At 44.3% G+C, this 19,149-nt stretch overlaps 1 protein-coding gene across 1 annotated transcript in view; it reads left to right on the top strand.

The window, feature by feature from the left end:
• grm8b (glutamate receptor, metabotropic 8b) overlaps positions 1-19,149 on the top strand; it is a 289,477-nt gene that overhangs the window by 231,303 nt on the left and 39,025 nt on the right. The window contains exons 7-8 of the mRNA XM_084018186.1: positions 80-219; positions 937-1,872. Coding sequence (XP_083874312.1) covers positions 80-219; positions 937-1,872 — 1,076 coding nt within the window. The remainder of the gene's footprint in view (positions 1-79; positions 220-936; positions 1,873-19,149) is intronic.

The raw sequence follows: 19,149 nt of genomic DNA, 5'->3' as shown, positions 1-19,149 counted from the left end.
AACAAATAGAGACACCTAAATAAATGTTTGTCAACAAAATCTGAGCTCGGAATCTGTTCTTTTCTTTGTATATCTACAGGAAGTGCAGGGACTCCTGTCACCTTTAACGAGAACGGTGATGCGCCCGGACGCTACGACATCTTTCAGTATCAGATCAACAACAGGTCGGCGGCAGAATACAAGGTCATTGGACACTGGACCAATCAGCTGCATCTAAACGTAAGAACCAATAATCTCAAGATATTTTCTCTTGAAATCAACTGTCAAGTTGACGAGAGCAAACCAGTCATCATTGAAGCAATGGTTCATCCGATCAAATCATTGTTTTAAAGTGCATGCCATTTTCCAAACAGTTTCCAATGACTGCTTCTCAGATGGTTCTGGCGGGTCAGGTTAGACTTTATCACATTTAAAGCCTGATAATGGAGATGGTAGTTATTGTAATTCTGTGGAAGATAGAATTGAGCCCAACATGGTTAGAAGTCGGACTTACATTTTGATTGAGGTGAGAATCTGATGAAATCTTTATTCTTTACAGATCAAAGAAATAGTTAAATTTGCTATGAAGCTGGTTGCGAAACGAGTTTACTCTTGACCTTGGAAACAGCAGTTCAAAAAAACAATCTTGACTCAAGCTTGGTAACAAGCTAGTAAGCGGATCTTGAGTTGAGATTGTCCAAAAGATAAGATGCTATTGGCTGAACCGGCTTTCTTTAACTTTAACTCATGCAGTATTTACACATTATGAAAAACGGATACAAAATGCAAAAAGAGGAGGTGCACTGGGAATAATATTGTGCCAGACCCTGAAGTCTGTGCGATGGCCACATCTGGCCCACGTGTTTGAAACACAAGAACATCTTGAACGGTTTGCTCAGCTTCTCTGTTGGAAGATAAATGTTTACCAGCCTGGTTCCTTCTCCTCCTGTCTCTCAGATGGAAACCCTGCAGTGGACCACCGGTAACTCCTCCCTGCCAGCCTCGGTGTGCAGCCTACCCTGCCGGACCGGTGAGAGGAAGAAGGTGGTGAAGGGCGTCCCGTGCTGCTGGCACTGCGAGTGCTGCGAGGGATACCACTTCCAGTCCAGCGAGTTCACCTGCGAGCTCTGCCCCTACGAGAAGAGACCCAACCAGAACCGCACAGGCTGCCAGGCCATCCCTATCGTCAAGCTGGAGTGGCACTCGCCCTGGGCACTGTTGCCCATCTTCATCTCCATCCTGGGCATCATTGCCACCACCTTTGTCATTGTTACTTTCATCCGCTACCACGACACTCCCATTGTTCGTGCCTCAGGGCGGGAAATGAGCTATGTGCTGCTGACGGGCATCTTCCTGTGTTACATCATCACCTTCCCCATGATCGCTGCACCGGACGTGGTCGTCTGCTCCTTTCGCCGAATCTTCCTGGGCCTCGGCATGTGCTTCAGCAACGCTGCACTGCTCACCAAGACCAACCGCATCCACCGCATCTTTGAGCAGGGCAAGAAGGTGGTGACGGCGCCGCGCTTCATCTCACCAGCCTCCCAGCTGGTCATTACCTTCTCACTCATCTCAGTTCAGCTGCTAGGTGTCCTTGTGTGGTTTGCCGCCGACCCACCGCACACCTTTGTGGACTATGGTGAGCAGCGCACGCAGGATCCCTGGAACGCTCGCGGCATCCTCAAGTGTGACATCTCAGACCTGTCGCTCATCTGCTCGCTGGGATACAGCATCCTCTTGATGGTCACATGTACTGTTTACGCCATCAAGACGCGTGGTGTGCCAGAGACCTTCAACGAGGCCAAACCCATTGGATTTACTATGTACACAACCTGCATCATATGGCTCGCCTTCATCCCCATCTTCTTCGGCACAGCACAGTCGGCGGAGCGGGTGAGTGTACCTGTCTGATAAATAATGTACATGTCATGTTTTATGTAATGCTGAGCCCTCCAGCAGAGTTTATAAATGGAAACACACTCTGTAAACAGCGTTCTACATGTGCTCACATACCTACTGTATGTTTGTGTGTGACCCAGATGCCAATTGAAATCCTATAGTTTGTGATGTTGAAGCTGATGGTGCTGATAGAACATCTCATGTTGCACACATGTCTTTTTTATTTTATCTTTTATTTTTGTGAGGTATATATACATACAGTATATTAGAAATATTTGTGTTATTTTTACCAAATTTGTTTTGCAAATAATACACAAAGAGCGAATCCTCATTTGTAGAAATAACAGATAGGTTTGAGGCATTGCAGTGACTAATAAGCATTAGGGGCCATCCTCTTTTTCGTGAGATTTTTTAAGCTGGAAATTACTTATTTCAGATAAGAGTGGATAAAAGCAGCATCTCATTTTCTTCCAGGGACAGTTGATTTACTGAAGTGTTCCTGGCAGAGTTGATGAGTTTAGCGAGCGAGATCATAAACATTATTTTCATGAGTTGGTCCAAATCTTGGATGACTCATTTTAAGATGCAAACTACTACTACAAGGATTTCTCAAATATGCACTTGATGGCTACTTTTAGATATAAAGGTTGGGATTTTTATTGCAGACTGTCAGGCTTTGGGCAAGGAGGGAGGACTCAGATGCAGGGCAGTGGCAGTAAAAATAGGCTTTATTTCTAAAATAAAAAAACGAACAAACAAAAGACCGCTCCAACGGGAGGAAAAACAGGCTATAAAGTTAAACTATAAACAAAATGAACAAAGAACGCAAAAACACAAACTTAACTCGACAAGGCAATATATCACAGGGAATCTTGACAGGACGAAGGACGAAGGACGAACTGGCACAAGACAAGGGGAGACGCAGACTTAAATACACATGAGGAGAGGGAGCACAGGTGGAGACAATCAGGGAATCAGGAATGACATCAGACCAGGGAACACATGAGGAAGGGCAAGTGACCTGAAACGAGAAGGGAGTTATTTTCAAAATAAAACAGGAAATGACAAGACCAAAACCCAAGACGAGACATTACCTCACCAGCGTGACACAGACTAGAGCTAGTAAATTGGCTATTACAGTGCCATATTATAAGGAAAAAAGAAAAAGAAAAGACTATATGTTTCTATCTAAGTGTATTTTTAAACAGAATTTCATGAAAATAAACCACAAAAGGTGAAAAACAATGTCAACAACTGGTTGGAATTAGGACAAGTGTGCAGGTGACATCAGATCTGTGTGGCGAGATGAGGAGATTGTTTGTCAGCTTCAGCAGAGCACAATATTAGAACAATATTTCAGGGCTCTTAAGTCTCACGCATTGGGCATGAGACACATGCATTTCAACCTGTTCACAAGCTCACACGCCACATCTAGTATTTCTCACGCAGACTACCGGACCAGAATTACCGGGATCATTATAAAAAAGTTCTCTTATTTTACAAAAATAGTTCACCGAAATGTGTTTCTGAAAACATTTTATACAAGAAATAAGCTATGCAGTTGCTGAATCTGTCTTTATTTTAGATCGACGGTCAGTTTAAAAGATTTGCGAGAGCTTGCAGGAGGCTGCGTCCAGTCTCTCGAAATTCGCCGCCATGCGAAGGCATTGCACAGTCAGCCAAAATCTCACTCTGAACTAAGTTAAAAACTTGAGAGCCCTGATATTTGAGATTTCTTTTCAAAAAACATTTAGTAGAAAATGAAAATGAGAATAACAGGTGTTTGGAAATGCACCTGATATCTTTCTAATACAGATCTGACTATAGGAGAAGAAGACACTTTATCTCTGGTAAGGTTTGCTGAGGTTGCTCAAATGCAAACTTCAACAACTGCTTTTCGCTAATATAAGTGGCTAACTCTAGCTTAAACTGAACAGTCTAAACTTGTGAGATCCTGCTTCCACATGGGACATTTTCTTGTTTTTGCTCCAGAAACTCCAGAAAATAATGTAGTTACTTAATGATATGTTGATTACCAGGGTGACCCTGAATAGTCTACTATTCGATACAACTCTACAAACTTTATTATTGCACACTCACCTGGTGTTGACACGTGATGTCATCTGAGGACAACCTTCCGCTCACCAAAGCCAAAGAAAGGATCACTCGCCTAACGGAGGAAAATCGCTGGCTGGCTGCAAAGTTCGAAGACAATGAGCTCCTACTGTCGCAGTTCATGGATCTGGCCCATGAGCAGTCCCATAAGATCACCTCGCTCTCTACGGCACTCCACGACACCATCCCCTGGGAGCCCTCCACCTGTCCACGGCCATTCGGCTGCTCTCTTCACAGATGGCTGCTAAGGCTATCTCCAAGTGGATCACGGCCCGGGCTAAACCGAATATCCCGCCGGTCCACTGTTCCACCCTTAGCCATCAAGCACCATTGCCACTCTGGACCGACGTTATCCGAGGTGCCAAAACAAAATCCTCGGCTCCTGGATCAAAGTCATGCCTGGAGCTCTCAAATCGCTTCGGGCCTCTGTCTGCCGTTGTCACGCAATGCTCGGTGGCCGCTGTCACTCCTCCAGAGGCGAGTGCCAATCTGTCAGCTGTCCGGTCCACCGCTGACGCTCACCCGGCGCCTGCTGAGACTGCTGTCACTCCATCCATGGCGAGTGCAAACCGGGCAGCTGCCTGGTCCTCTGTGAATCAGCAGGCGAAGTCTTCCTCCCTCTCCAGATCCTCGACCACCTCCACCTCCTCCCGGTGCAGGATCGTGAAGGAAGCGGCTCGCAGGGCGATTCACTCCGGTGATGCTCGCCGCCCTCAGCCCTCGGTCGCTGTCGATACCCCTCAACCCCTATCCCCGGCTCTGGCTTCTCATCAGCCCGCTGCTGTCCATCCAACAAGTCCTACCGTCTCTCATGTCATCCCGGTTCTTGCACAAATCAATTAAATGACAATATTCCTCAGCTGCTGCAAAATCATCCCTCCCTTCGTACTGCTGTGGCTCATCTGGGTGGTTATAATGACCTCAAACAGCAACAGTCCATAAAGCTCAGGGCCGATTGCACTCGCCTCATTGATAACATCTTTCAGCTGAAAAAGCGGTGCATCCTCTCCGGGCCCCTCCGCCCTCCATCATGTGGCAACGAAAAGTTTAGCCGACTCTGGCAGCTTCATGTCTGGCTAAGGGCTACTGTATCAGTGCTGGCATTCCATACGTGGACAATTTCACCACTTTCCTCCACAGATCGGAGAAAGAGACCGTCTTCATTTAAATCACAAAGGATCCCGTCTTCTGTCTCTGAACATTGACCTCACTCTGCTAGCTGTCCAGTCTGCAACACCTGCCGATTGACTGTTTACACGACACACTCCCTCCCCAACACCTTCCTCTGCGGTCACTGTAACTGGTTTTCCCAACACTCCTTTCTCCTCTAGCTCCCCCTGCAGGCCCCTGGCACCACTACAGCCACCACGGCATTCTTCTGTATCTAGCTCCGTTATTCCTGTAAGAATTACTGATAGACTACATCCATTACCTTCCAGATTTATTACAAATTTAAAATCAGTAACAATACCACCTAAGTCTGTCAACACCTCTAAAGGTGTCATTTACCAGAACCTTCGCTCTTTGCAAAGAGTGTCCAGGACAACTGATAGCAATATCCCTGACCTGCACTCCCACGTCACTCTAAACATGGCCTTAATTAACGCTAGATCACTAACAAATAAGACCTTCCTGCTAAAGGATTTTTTCTCCTCCCGTGAACTACACATGATGTTTATTACTGAGACCTGGGTGAAAGATGGTGACTGTGTGTTTTTCTGAGCTTCTTCCTCCTGACTGCAACTTTTTTAGTTCCCCACGTACAAGCAGTAAAGGGGGTGGGACAGCGTGTGTATATAAATCAAGCTTTCAATGCCAACGGATTCCACGCATCACTCAATCGAGCTTTGAGCTGCAGCTCATTGAGTTAACCTCGTCTACTCCAGTGTTACTTGCTCTAATCTATCGTCCTCCTAAATACAACAAGAACTTTATTCAGGACTTTGAAAATTTCCTGTCTAACACTCTCTCGATATATGATAAGTGTCTGATTTTAGTTGATCTGAATATTCATGTTTGTTGTAGTGACAAACCAATGGTGAAGGAGTTTCTCTCTCTTATTGACTCCTTTGAACTTACACAGTGGGTCTCTGGTCCGACACATGAAAAAGGGCACACACTTGATTTGGTGTTGACCTATGGAGTGTCTGTCAGTTTAAATGAAATCTGTAATGGTGCCTGTATCTCAGATCATTTGCCTGTATTGTTCTCTGCCAAAATTCCCTTCTCTGTTGCCCCTACTACTCGTCTTCCAATTCATCAGTTCAGGGTTTTAAACTCAGATACTTCTCTGAAGTTCTACACCACCTTTGAGGAGTTTGTTAATTCATCTTTGAATAAATACACACTCCTCTGTCCTGAGAAACGTGTAGCTCTGTTTAAAGGTAGGCTACAATATGTAAGAAATCTAAAGCAACTGGCCGTAAAATCATCCTAATATGTCATAGAGACTCAGGAATAATGATCATATAACATACTGAACTCACCAACAACAGTTCAGCCAAAATATTCGTATTTAAAAAAATCTTTTGCGGACCGCAGATCATGTTTATGTTTTGAAAACATGTTTTTGCAAGTGGCGCCACCCACTGGCGTCTACAAATCATTGCAGCCAGTAGAGTCTCAGCTGCCGAGCAACCACGGGTCGCCAGTTTCGACTGACCTACAATGGCGGAGGCAACGAAACCCAAAAGAGCTCGTTATGATTCACAAAAACGCCAAGATAAAAACCGAGGCAAAGCGAGGGTCTATATAGGGGATGCATTTGAACGGTGGAGACAGTTGAAAGCTGAGAGGAATTTGAAATCGGATGCAGGATTGGCTACACTTCTCCTAGACAGGTAAGGTGAGCTTGGCTAACTAAGTTAGTATTATAGCTTGACGGGGATGGACATTTCGAATACTTTGAACTGTCGAGTAACAACGTTATTCATGTCGATCACAGAAACAAACGTTAGCAGCATTGACGTCGGAACTAGGGGTGCGGGGCTCGAATGCCTCCCCGCGGCATCCGAGTGCTCTTTCCCAGCCTTGCTCAGGTTGAAAACCTGGCTGCGCAACACTAGGAAGCAGGAAAGACTTACGCATTACGCTAATCATAACTCTACACTATGTTAATTAATCGCTGTTGTTGTGAGCTGGACACCGACTCATGGAGCGGCTCCCGGTCGGTCAGAGCGCAGTCGACCCGGCAGTCACCGAGGATCAACAGCTGAGTGGCGACGGCGCTGAGGCGGAGGCTCCGCTTTTATGTCCGCGTCATAACGCTTTTGGTGCGTGCTTAAAACAGTGGGTTTACTTCAAAACGCGAGCGTCAGAAGCTGTCAGAGCGTTTATGAATAGTGTTTCAGAGCTCCCCCTAAATGTCTCAAAGTAGGCTTTCAGGTAATTTCGCGGCATTACACAGCGCCTTCCGGGTTAAAAAGACGTACGGCAAAATCTGGAATGAAAAATGGCACTGTTATTTCATCCCCGAATCCCATTCATAAAAACAATATCTAATATAAGTTAACGAGTCGTTTTCCGTTTTTAAAACGAATAACGGGATACGAGTCATTTTCCGTTTTTCGTTCTTTTATTTTGAAGCGAAAAACGACACGAAAGTTGGATGGCCGCAACGTACACGGACCGTTTATCCACTTAAATCATTGTGTGCGTCTCTTCCCCGACCGCCGTCCAGCTTGCTGACGGAGGATACGCCAACAGCTCTGGCAAACTCGAGTCTGGAGGGGAGGGGGTGGAGGGGGTGGAGGCGGAGGCGGATACGACTCGCCGCAGTGTTTTGAATTTGAGTGTCGTACCGTTTTTGGCCACATTCTTACATATGGCGCCTTTAACTCCAAATGCACTGCCATACTTGATTCCATTGCTCCTTTTCGAACGAGAAGTTCAAAAAATCTCCTTGAACCTTGGATTAATGAGTCTATCCATTCTCTAAGGCGGTCCTGACGTGCTGAGAGAAAATGGAAGAAGGAAAAATTACAGGTGTCATATGGTATATTACGAGACTGTCTACAAGAGTATCAAAAAACAGTGAAAGCTGCAAAAACTACGTATTTCTCCAACCTTGTGTCTAGCAACATTAATAGGCCTAAAGTTCTTTTTAATGTTCTGGATTCCATTGTTAACCCTTGTAATATTGACCCAATAACACCTACACCTGCTCTCTGTAATAATTTTGTTAACTTCTTCGTTGACAAAATCACTGCTTTGCGATCAGTCTCACCTGTTGCTTCCCCTGACCCCTCTGAGCCCCACCTGTGCTCTGCTGCTTTTAACCAGTTTGAGCCGATAGCACTAGAGGAGCTGTCAGATGTTGTTCAAGGGCTTCGCCCCACAAACTGCCCGACTGTATGCCCTCCCGCCTTTTTAAGACAGTTTTTAATTCTACTGGCTCTTTCATTCTAAGGCTAGTCCACGCATGTTTCACCTCGACAAACCCAACCTTGACCCCACTGTTCTTTCTAACTTCCGACCTATCTCCAAACTTTCATTTCTATCTAAAGTGCTGGAGAAGGTAATGGCTAACCACACTGTAAGAAAAAAATCCGTTAAAAAAGGGATAAAGTCCTGGCAGAAAATGACCAGTAACTTATCCGTTAATATTACGGACACTTCTGTTAATTCTAAAACGGATAATTCCGTAGATTTACAGTAAATTCTCTGTTCATTCACAGACACTTCTGTTAGTCAGAAAACGGATAATTCCGTATATTTACATTAAATTCTCTGTTCTGTGTCACTGGAGCCTCCATTTCCTAAACTGCCATCCAAGGATTTTCGAAGTTATTCAGTCCACACAGGAATTTAAGCAGTCTTGGAGGAATGTGTTCGTGTTTGGTGCCCTTCTTCTCCGCCTTCGACCCTCTCTCTGGGTTTATTCCAAGGAAAACTCTTAAAGAAATATATATATTTTTTTCAGCTACACAAGTAATGAAATTAATTAAACTGAAATATGTTCTATACATAAGACAAAGACAAAGAGTTGCTTACCTTTGTATGAATTCCAGGGTAAGCGAGAGCTCCTTGGGGTATTTTGTGTTCAGCACATAAAATAAAGAGAAGGCGTAGCTGAGGGCTACAATGAGTGAACTGACATGGCCATTCACAACTTCCTGGTCCACAACAACTTTGAATCTTTGATCACCTTAAACATATAGATATTAGAAGATAGAAAATATTAACAAAAAAAGAAAAACAATGCACATCCACTTCAGAAAACGACTGCAAACATAATTATTTAAATCACTATACTCCAACATTTTGGTTTGCTAATGATCACTTTCAGTTTTTGGTAATAAGTAGTAGAGCTGCCATAGTTACACTAGTATCATGTTTACACAATCATTGTCATGCCTGTTCAAGCTGATCACTAAGTACAATGGTTTGTGCAGCAGCAGAGCGAGTTCCTGCAAACAGAACAACAGACAGGAAGAGAGGAAGAGGAGAGAACAGAAAGAGACAAAGAAGAAGACAAAGGGAAAGAGGAGCAGGAAAAAATGAGGTGGAGGAGGAAGAGAAGGAGAAATACAAAGATGATAGCAGGAGGGAGAGAAGAATGGTTGGAAAGAAGGAAAAATAGAAGACAAGAGGAGAAGAAGATGAGAACAAGGAAGGAGGACAGCTGGGAGGAAGAGGATAAAGAAAAGGTCAGGAGGTCAAAGAAGAAAGAAATATGCAGGAGAGAGGAGTAAAATTAGAAGTGTAGGGATGGTTAGCGGGCAGGCCCGGACTGGCCATCGGGAGAACCGGGAGGTTTCCCGAAGCGCCGGCCTATGATTGGCCTGCGTCTCTCTCTCTCTTTTTTTTTTTTTTTTTGTTTTTTTTTGTTTAAGTCTGCCGGTCAGCCGGCGCCGCGGCTATCTGACTTTTTTTTTTCTAAGTCAGAGATGCAGGCCTGGCCAATCAGAGGCCACTCAGGCCAGTAGCATGTGAGGAGGACAAGGCGATTGGTTTGTTTTGATTAACACCCGCCCCAACAGTCTGTATCAACCACACAGACAGCGTGCGGAGGAAGGGGTGTGTGTGACACTGATGCTGCAGTCGCGGTGGGTGTGTAGCGAGCGCCGAGCAGAGAAGGAGAGTCGAGGCTTCGACTAGTACTGTAAACCATGGACCCCAACCCCCCGGGTAAAAAAAAAAGAAAAGGCGGTGCCGAGAGGGAGAGAGAGAAAAAAAGAAAGGCGCTGGAGGAGGATGCGGCCAAATGCCGTAAACTGACAAATTTATTCAGGCCCCCCCCCCCAGCCAAGATACCTCTGCAAGTAAGTTATGTAAAAAAAAACAACAACAACAACAAAAAAACACTGGTTCTTGAGGTCCAGGGACCTGGGTCCTTGAGGCTGTACACTTTTACACAGTAGGCTATAGGTCCCGGCCATGAAATTAAACAAGCCACTTTTTTATTTACTGTTATCATTCCATTATTATGTATATGAATACAAGGGCACATTAAGTGAGACATAGGCTACACTATCTTACTGTATGAACTATAGTGTATGGAAAAACACTGTAAGCATATGTTTGCTATTCAAAGGTGGTGATGGTGATGACACAAGTCCTGCTGGTACTTCAGGAGAAGCCAGTGCAGAGCAGTTGGCAGAAGGTACAGAATCATTTCTAGAGCAACAACATGCAAGTTGCAGACATAACACCAACAGGCACTGCCATTTGACATAAATGGCTCTCATTTGTAATACGGTAATAGCTGCCATTCTATTAAGCACTAGTGGTGTTGAATTTTGCTGTCTGTTGCTGACTTGCTGTTATGTATCCCAGCCCTATATTAGAATATGAGTCAATATTATGTGATTGCTTATTAGGAGCTATACTCTCGGACTGTATTATACATTGCGTCTATCAGTGTGTGCATGTTCTGTGAACATGTATTCAAAGGCTGTCCCCTCATAGCTGATTAATTGTTTGATTTGGACTTTGTTGTCTTTGTTTATTAGGTTATATTGTAGGCTACACATAAAAATTATGCCAAAGAGGCAGTTGACATTCCACATGATATGATGTTTAAGTAACCTTGGCACTGCGTTAAACCTTTATTCTCTTCTAGTAAGTGTGTTAGTGGATTTTGCTGAGGATTGTTGTGTTACTGTATTTTACCAGCCCGGCCCCAAACACAAAAGTTACTGTATATTCCTAACTTAGTTTGTACATAGGTCCCATATTTGAACTTCTATTTGGAATGCAGTGTGTGTGTGTGTGTGTGTGTGTGTGTGTGTGTGTTCGTGCGTGCGTGCATGTGTGTGTATGAAGGTAAATCGATGTCAAAACACTTAGAAAGACGCGCAGCAGCGTGTGTGTGAACGCATGGTTACTTTGTTATGCGTGCGTGCATGCGTGCGTTGTTGTGCGCAGGTTGTATGTCACGCGTAACAAGAAGCTGCGTACATATGAAGCAGCGTGTGCACGTCTGTCTGTCACTGTTTGACAAATGTTGTTACGCGTTCACACGCACGTGCGGTCGCAGATTCTGATGCTGCGCGGCCGGAAGTTGATCTGCTGTGCGCACCTACTCCGCGTAACTTGAACGCGTAATGTAGTTGGCCTGTTCATTTCAGTCAACCAGGGGAGGCAACTACATTACACGCTCATGTTACGCGGAGTAGGTGCGCACAGCAGATCAACTTCCGGCCGCGCAGCATCAGAATCTGCGACCGCACGTGCGTGTGAACGCGTAACAACATTTGTCAAACAGTGAGAGACAGACGTCGTTTCCGCGTACATGTGAGCGCCTGACAAAAATGTTCAATTATCTTCATGCGAGCGTTAATGCGTGCGTTCGCTAAAAAACGCATGAATGTTACACGTAGTTACTCCGCGTAATGTGATCACAGGCGTGCAGCAGCCATCACGCGTGAACGTGCGCGTGAACGCGTGACCATTATAAGTCAATGAGGAAACTACATTACACGTCAGGCGCTGTGTGCTGCACAGGCGTCAAAGCACGCGGGTGTGACGCGTTCAGTTGATAGTTGCGCAAGTAATATGAAACGATTCTGACGCCATAGTGCGTGTACATGCGTGCCAATGCATGTAGGTGTGGGCGTGAACGTGTGCGTGTGGGCAAGGCCAGGGTGGCCTGGTTACATGACTGACTCCTGGCCTGAAAAAGTCTCCCAGTCCGGCCCTGTTAGCAGGAGATGGAAGATGGTGGAGGAAGAAGAGAAAGAGAGAAGGAGCAACATGGAAAGAAGGAGAGGGGGAGACAGAGGAATAAGAAGGACAAACAATGAGGGAAATGGAGGAGGATGGCAGGGAATAAAGAGAAGGAACAGATCAGGAAGGAAAAGATGGAGAAATACAACAGAAGATGAGGAGCTGAAGGAAAAAGAGGAGGAAGAAGAGAAGGTCACAAAGGATGGGGGAGAAAGAGAAGATGAGCAGGAGAGTCAGGAGTAAGAAAGGAGGAAGAGACAGAGGATAAAGAGAAGAAACAGATTGAAGAAGAAAGTGAGAGAGAGGAAGAGGAGAAAGGAAAAAAGAAGAGAAAGAAGGAGAAATGCAAGGATGGTTTACAGCAGGAGGAAGGGGAATAGATGGAGAAACGGAGAAAGAAGCAGAGGAAGATACAAAGATGAGGAAAATAAAGATGATGACATTCTAACGACTGTCGTTCAGGAGTGGCCTTGTGTGACTCAACGACGGTTGTTGAGGAGTAAGAATAAAGAGTAAAAGTTAAATCCATAACATGCATGCCATAATATTATACAGACTACATAGCCATGATAAGGATGCAGGGGGTGCTCGGGATGCTCAGTCCTGTTGTTGCTGTAGACTCCTGTTGTTGGAAAATAAAATATTGAAGAAACACTGAATGTCATGAACTATGTTTCCAATCTATACAGTATTTCCCATACAAATATTTACATCATATATGACTAGGTCGTAGTAACTACAATAAGCCTAAACCTCAAAATTCATTTTTAGCTATTACAAACTGATAATCCTTGTATCAAGAGCTCTGTCAGAGCAAAAAGATATTTTGAGATGTAAAAGAGAAAAATTGTTGTTTTGGGCCATCAAAAAGTTATTGTGTACCTTTAATATTAGAACCCTTTGTTTTTCAGATCATGAATACTCAAACATATTTCACCAAGAGAGGGGAGGGGAGGTGAGAGGGAAGGGGAGTGGAAAAGAGGAGAGAGGAGAGGGGACGGGAGGAGAGAGGTGTCTGTCTGTCTGTCTGTGTCCTGTCTGTATGTATGTGTCCTGTCTGTCTGTCTGTCTGTCTGTCTGTCTGTATGTATGTGTCCTGCTTGTCTGTCTGTCTGTCTGTATTTGTCCTGTCTGCCTGTATGTGTCCTGTCTGTCTGTCTGTCTGTCTGTCTGTGTCCTGTCTGTCTGTGTCCTGTCACTCTGTCTGTATGTACCCTGTCTGTCTGTATGTGTTTGTCTGTCTGTCTGTCTGTCTGTGTCCTGTCACTCTGTCTGTATGCGTCCTGTCTGTCTGTATGTGTCCTGTCTGTCTGTATGTCTGTATGTGTCCTGTCTGTCTGTATGTGTCCTGTCTGTCTGTATGTCTGTATGTGTCCTGTCTGTCTGTCTGTGTCCTGTCTGTCTGTCTGTCTGTCTGTCTGTCTGTCTGTCTGTGTCCTGTCTGTCTGTCTGTATGTGTGAGAGGGGAGGGGAGGAGAGGAGGCAGCAGATAAGGAATTCCATTTATCAGGAAACAAACCAAGTAAGTGGGATATTACTGATCTCTTTGGAAACCTTGGTAGAAAAGCAGATCAGGCTTTTCCTTAAAGAATTTTGCAATTCCTGAGATCAGCTGTACTGGATCTTCCCCTGACATCTTCATTCCATTTGAGTCGAGGAAGTCTTTGATGCTCTTTCCCTTTTTGGACATTTCCTCTGCCATCTTTGTTTGCACTGGTAAGCCAAGGAGGGTAGATGTGTGGTCAAACAGGTGAACAGCTTCAAAAAGGAAGGGCCACTCTTCCAGTACTGTTTTTACAGTGCTTCCTTTGTTGATCATTGCACGCTGGATGGAATATGTTTCAGTCATCAATTTGCGAACATACGACTCCTGAAGATGGTGGGTTTTGAAGCCACTTTTTAAGTCTTCTTGTTTAGACTCTAGTTCTGTTATGTTCTCGATAGCAGGCTGCCACTCCACACACCCATAACGATCTGAGAGTGTGGACTTTCTCCTCACTGCGTCTTCACTCTCTGCTGGCCTCGTTGTTGAGCTGAAGGTAAATGGCCTACTAATATTTTCAAGTCTATTTTCTAGCTGTATGAAGAGAGCATCATATCCTGTTCCAATGACTTTGTTTCCATTGATCTCTCTGTCTTGAAAAGAGCAGGGATATTGTTCTACAATCTTCTTGGCAATCTCCCGCAGCTTTGCTCTTCCAGGCCTTCCACGCCCTTTATTGAGTACATCGTCAATGACTACATGGACCAGCTCTCTTCTCTCTTTAGGCTTTGGTCTCTTCTTTTCACTTAAGGCAAGCATAAGGTTTGGGGGCATTTTGTGCCACGGTACAGCAGTCTCCCGGGATGGAGAATCCTCCATGGGACCAGGTGTCAGAGGTGGATTTTGGGGCAGATGGACATTCTGTTGCAGAGATGTCGAGCCAAGTACAGCTTGTGAATCTACGGACAACATACATCACCAAAAATTAATGAAATTAACAATGTTACATTTATATTTATGCTATAAGCTATAACAATCCAGGTATGGTATGAATAAATGCATGTCACCAGCGGTATGTTTTACAAAACGACATCACATTGGTTAAGCTAATAAAGTGTTATGAACAAGCTGAAACAAAACTTGTCTGAATGTACTCAAACTGTTTCTCAGCTAGGTTTAGAATTTGCCAATTTTCAAGATTTGTGTTAACGCTTGACACAATATTATAAAAAAATGTGGTTGTCTATGGGACAAAAATGTCCCCTAAGGGTATAAAATGGTGCAAAATTGAAAAACTGACACTACAAAAAAAGTGTGTGGTCTTTCTGTGTGTGTCCTGTCTGCTAGTCTGTATGTGTCCTGTCTGTCTGTGTCCTGTCTGTCTGTCTGTATGTGTCCTGTCTGTCTGTCTGTGTCCTGTCTGTCTGTCTGTGTCCTGTCACTCTGTCTGTATGTGTCCTGTCTGTCTGTCTGTCTGCTGTCTGTCTGTTTGTGTGTGTCCTGTCAGTCTGTATGTGTCCTGTCAGTCTGTCTGTGTCCCGTTTATCTGTCTGTCTGTGTCCTGTCTGTCTGTGTCCACAGACAATATCTGTGGGGAAAAAAAATCAAAGTAACTTTAAACTTACCTGCAGTGAAAGCTTGAATTAGTCTTCTACGCTGAATGGGGGGCAGAATTCCATCGACATCCTCGGTCTTGACAAAGTTAAGGTCATCTACACTGTTAACTCCAATCGCCTCCAGTCTAGCCATGAGTGAGTCCATTACATCATTACTGAGCAATGGCATAGCTTTCTGAATTAAGTCTTTCACAAGCTCCATAGTGGCATATGCTTGAGTGGGATGAGTAACCTTGCACCTCTGTGGTAAAAAGAAAGTGGAGCATAATCATTAAGCTTGTCAAGACTTTCACAAATGAGCTTTTCTGAACTATTTTTGTCCATTTCATAGACGCCAAGCTCAGGTACCCAGCTGGCAGTTTTCTCCTGCAGCAAAAGCAGAACAGTTGTTTCACTTTTGATAACAATGCTTGCTATTTCCCCCAACTGTCTTTTGGTATATCTCTGTATCACAAGCATACCATTTGCATATGAAGTGCCTTTAACTTGTAGTTTATCTGTAGCAACTGAGTTAGATGAGTCCAGTCCAAAGTGTGCAACTGCTGCCCTTATGCCACCATCATAGAGCTCTGGATAAAAGGTAGTGGAGTCTGACACCTGAACCTGGGGGCTGAAAAAATTGCCCTGACTCTGATAAGCCTGAAAGAGCTGATGTCTATCAGCGAGTGACTTAGTGACATTTCTGAAGTTTTGACTTGACCTGATACATCTTTTGAAATAGCTATGCTTACTTTCAAAGCGCATGGTCCAAGTATGTATGAGTGGACCAAACTGTAGACTCAAATCTGCATAGTGAAGAAGATAATGGTGTTTTGGTCTCAGTTTTGAATGCGGGAATAACTCTTGCCTCATTTCCACATACTCTTCAGTTAGTACCTTCATGTACGCAATCTGAGACTCTGACAGGCTAGGTGCACAGACAAATTCGACTAACTCCCTCAGAAGATGTACCAGCTGCCAGATAGCATTGTCAGCATCTTTAATTCTGTCATGTACCAAAACAGGCAGGAACCGCAATAGCCACCTGTTTTGGGCTGCATGGCCTCCAAGCTTTGTTCCTTTGTTTGGAATAGCATTTGGCTTGTTGCTGCTTTCACCTGGAAATAATTTGAGTCTGTCATTTAGTGACTCGTAACTTAACCACTTCTATTTTTTAGTTAAGCACTGCAAACACATTGCCAGGTCATAGTCCACAACACCCTCGAACAAGTCATGTGCCAAACAGGGCGGCAGTCCAGGCTGGCACACGTGAAAATGTGAGAGTTTGTTGAAAACACTGTTGCCTTTAATGCCCTGATGCATGGTCACTTCAGGGTGACTCTCCAAAAACTGCACAGACTCATTATAACCAGCAGGATCTCGATGAGTGAAAACTGTGAGAGGGTTAGACAGAAATCCATCTCTTGTGACTAGACAGTATCTACATAAATACTCAGCAAAACTAAAATTTTCTGTAAACCTACCAATCATGTGGGAGCCCAGGTTATCTCCCATTATGCATGCAACAGTACCTCTGTATATCTTATCCTAAAAAGATATGCCATTTTTCTCCAGCTCACACAAGTCTGACACAAGCTCACTGAAAACTTTATCCACTCCGAAATATTTACAGTCATTCTCTGTACACAGCAGTACCAACTGGATTTGATCAACAGTTGATCTGAGGTGTGGAAGGACATTTCCAAGAGTAAAGTACACAGCTAAAACTTTGTGTTTTTTCTTGGCAGATCCAAGAGGATTAGCCACCTCGAAAGCGTCTTGAAAAAGCATCACCTTTAAAGAATCTGGGTCTGTGGCAAACATTGCATTAGATCTAATAGCATGCCCATCAGTGAAATCACGAAATGTACTATCTTCAACAAGAAGAGGGTTACAACTCTGCTGAGTTTCACTTCCCTTTTTGAGCAGTGCTCTGAGGCTGTCCAGTAACAGAATGTAATGATAGTGTCTCCTCTGCCCTCTATCATTGTAGCCAAGTGTGACTTCAACAGGCTGAACATAGTTAAAGTGTGTCTTGTAATACTGCAGCCTTCGATGGTGTGTAGTTAAAGGCCCACTTGCATGTAAGGCCTCGTGCATAGGGCTCCGCTCATATACACTCTTCCCCAGACATCTTAATGCTTCTGTTGGAACACCATACTGTTGAAGTTCTTGAGCTAGCACATCTATTGTATACTCTTGTTGAATATCCTGAAGAGTTTTCATCTCATTTGCTATCTCTGTAATTGTGGAGGCTGGGACTAAATACTTTGTCTGCAAACCCAAGTAAAACAGAGCTAGATTTTCTGTGAAGGCATCTTGCACTTCATCACTCTCGGCAGCCTTACTTTGGTCTACATCAACATCCGTACTTTGGTCTGCATTACTCACATCAATTCCTTCAGGTATATCCTCTGCATTTGCCCTCTCACCTGGAAAATACTGTTCTGCAGCTTCACAGAGATGAACAGGTGCTATTTGGATGGCACTCCACCCTCTGTGACATCTGGAAATATGAGATGAAAAGGATGTCTTTACATTAAAAGTCTTAGAACATCCATCAAAGGGACACGTTACAGTCAGACCCTCTTGTATGTGGGCACTCAAGTGAGACACAAGCTGTTTAACATCGGCATATTCTCTGCTGCAAAAATTGAACGAACACTTTAACTGCACAGACACACTCCTGTTCCGAGTTTGTCTGATCCCTGTGCCTGGGTGTGTTCGTGACATGTGAACAGCAAGGCAGTTGAATGAGGAAAACCTTCTTCCACAATCTTTATGGCCACATGACAGAAGTACATTGTTAAGGTGTCTATGTGATCTACAGTGCCTCAGGTAGTCAGTCATTGAGACACATTTAAATTCACACACATTACAAGCCAACACGGTGGCACGGTTTAACTAACGGCTAATGGCTTGGCTATGTTATCATTTTGACCCCTTTTCCACCAGAGCCAGTGCCTGCTTAGCACCAGTTTTTTTGCTTTTCCACCGCCTAAGCACCGGTTCTTGGTTGTTAGAACTGGTTCCAGACCAGCACCACTCCTTGCTGGGCCAGAGCTAAGAACCGGTTCTTCCAGGGGCTGGCAGCAGGGTTACCTTAGCAACAAGACCAGCGCTAAGATATCGATGTAAACACAGTTGGTTGAAGCTAACTAGCTGAGCTACAGGCAGTGGCTAACAGCAGCTAACGCTCATATCAAAACATATCGCTGTCAAAAAAAAAAACGGCTGCTTTTTCCCTCTTTTTTTTCCCAGCCGGGTTTAGAATGAGAGTTATCGCTAATTAAAAGCCGGCTTCCATGTCGGGTTAACGTGTAACGTTAACGTAATGACCGGTAAAAAAAAAAGACAGGTTAACAGGCTGGAGAACACGTTCCGGTTAAAACTAACCGTTAAATCAACGTTAAGTTAATTACTTGTTATTTTAGTTAGAAAATAATAAAAAAAAAATTACCACAGAAGTGCAATAAAAGGCTTTCCCAACTCCGAAGACGAGACTCTGTCGAGGATAAACATCCGTTAACGGCGGTTGGTGGCTTCCGCTTCTCCCACAATGCAATGCATCCTTAACAAATACGGTGAAAACACCCGTAAAAAAATATTACGGAAAATTCCTTCGCATGAACACGGTACTTTGTGCCGTAAAACTACGGACTTTTCTTACAGTGCAGCTGTTATCATTTCTGGAGGAGAATAACATTTTCGAAAAATTTCAGTCTGACCGCGTCATAGCTGTGAAACCGCCCTGCTTAAAGTCTTTAATGACATTTGTGTAACCCTAGACTCAGGATGTGCAGCAATGCTAATGACCCTGGATTTAACTGCAGCATTTGACACTGTAGATCATAGGACCCTGCTGTCACATCTGGAGCAACATGTGGGCATTAAAGGGTCAGCCCTCAT

The sequence above is a fragment of the Eutrigla gurnardus genome, assembly GCF_963514095.1.
Source record: "Eutrigla gurnardus genome assembly, chromosome: 9".
NCBI lineage: Eukaryota > Metazoa > Chordata > Actinopteri > Perciformes > Triglidae > Eutrigla > Eutrigla gurnardus.
The sequence above is the reverse complement of the archived record's forward strand: the minus strand, read 5'-3'. Positions and strand labels throughout refer to the sequence as shown.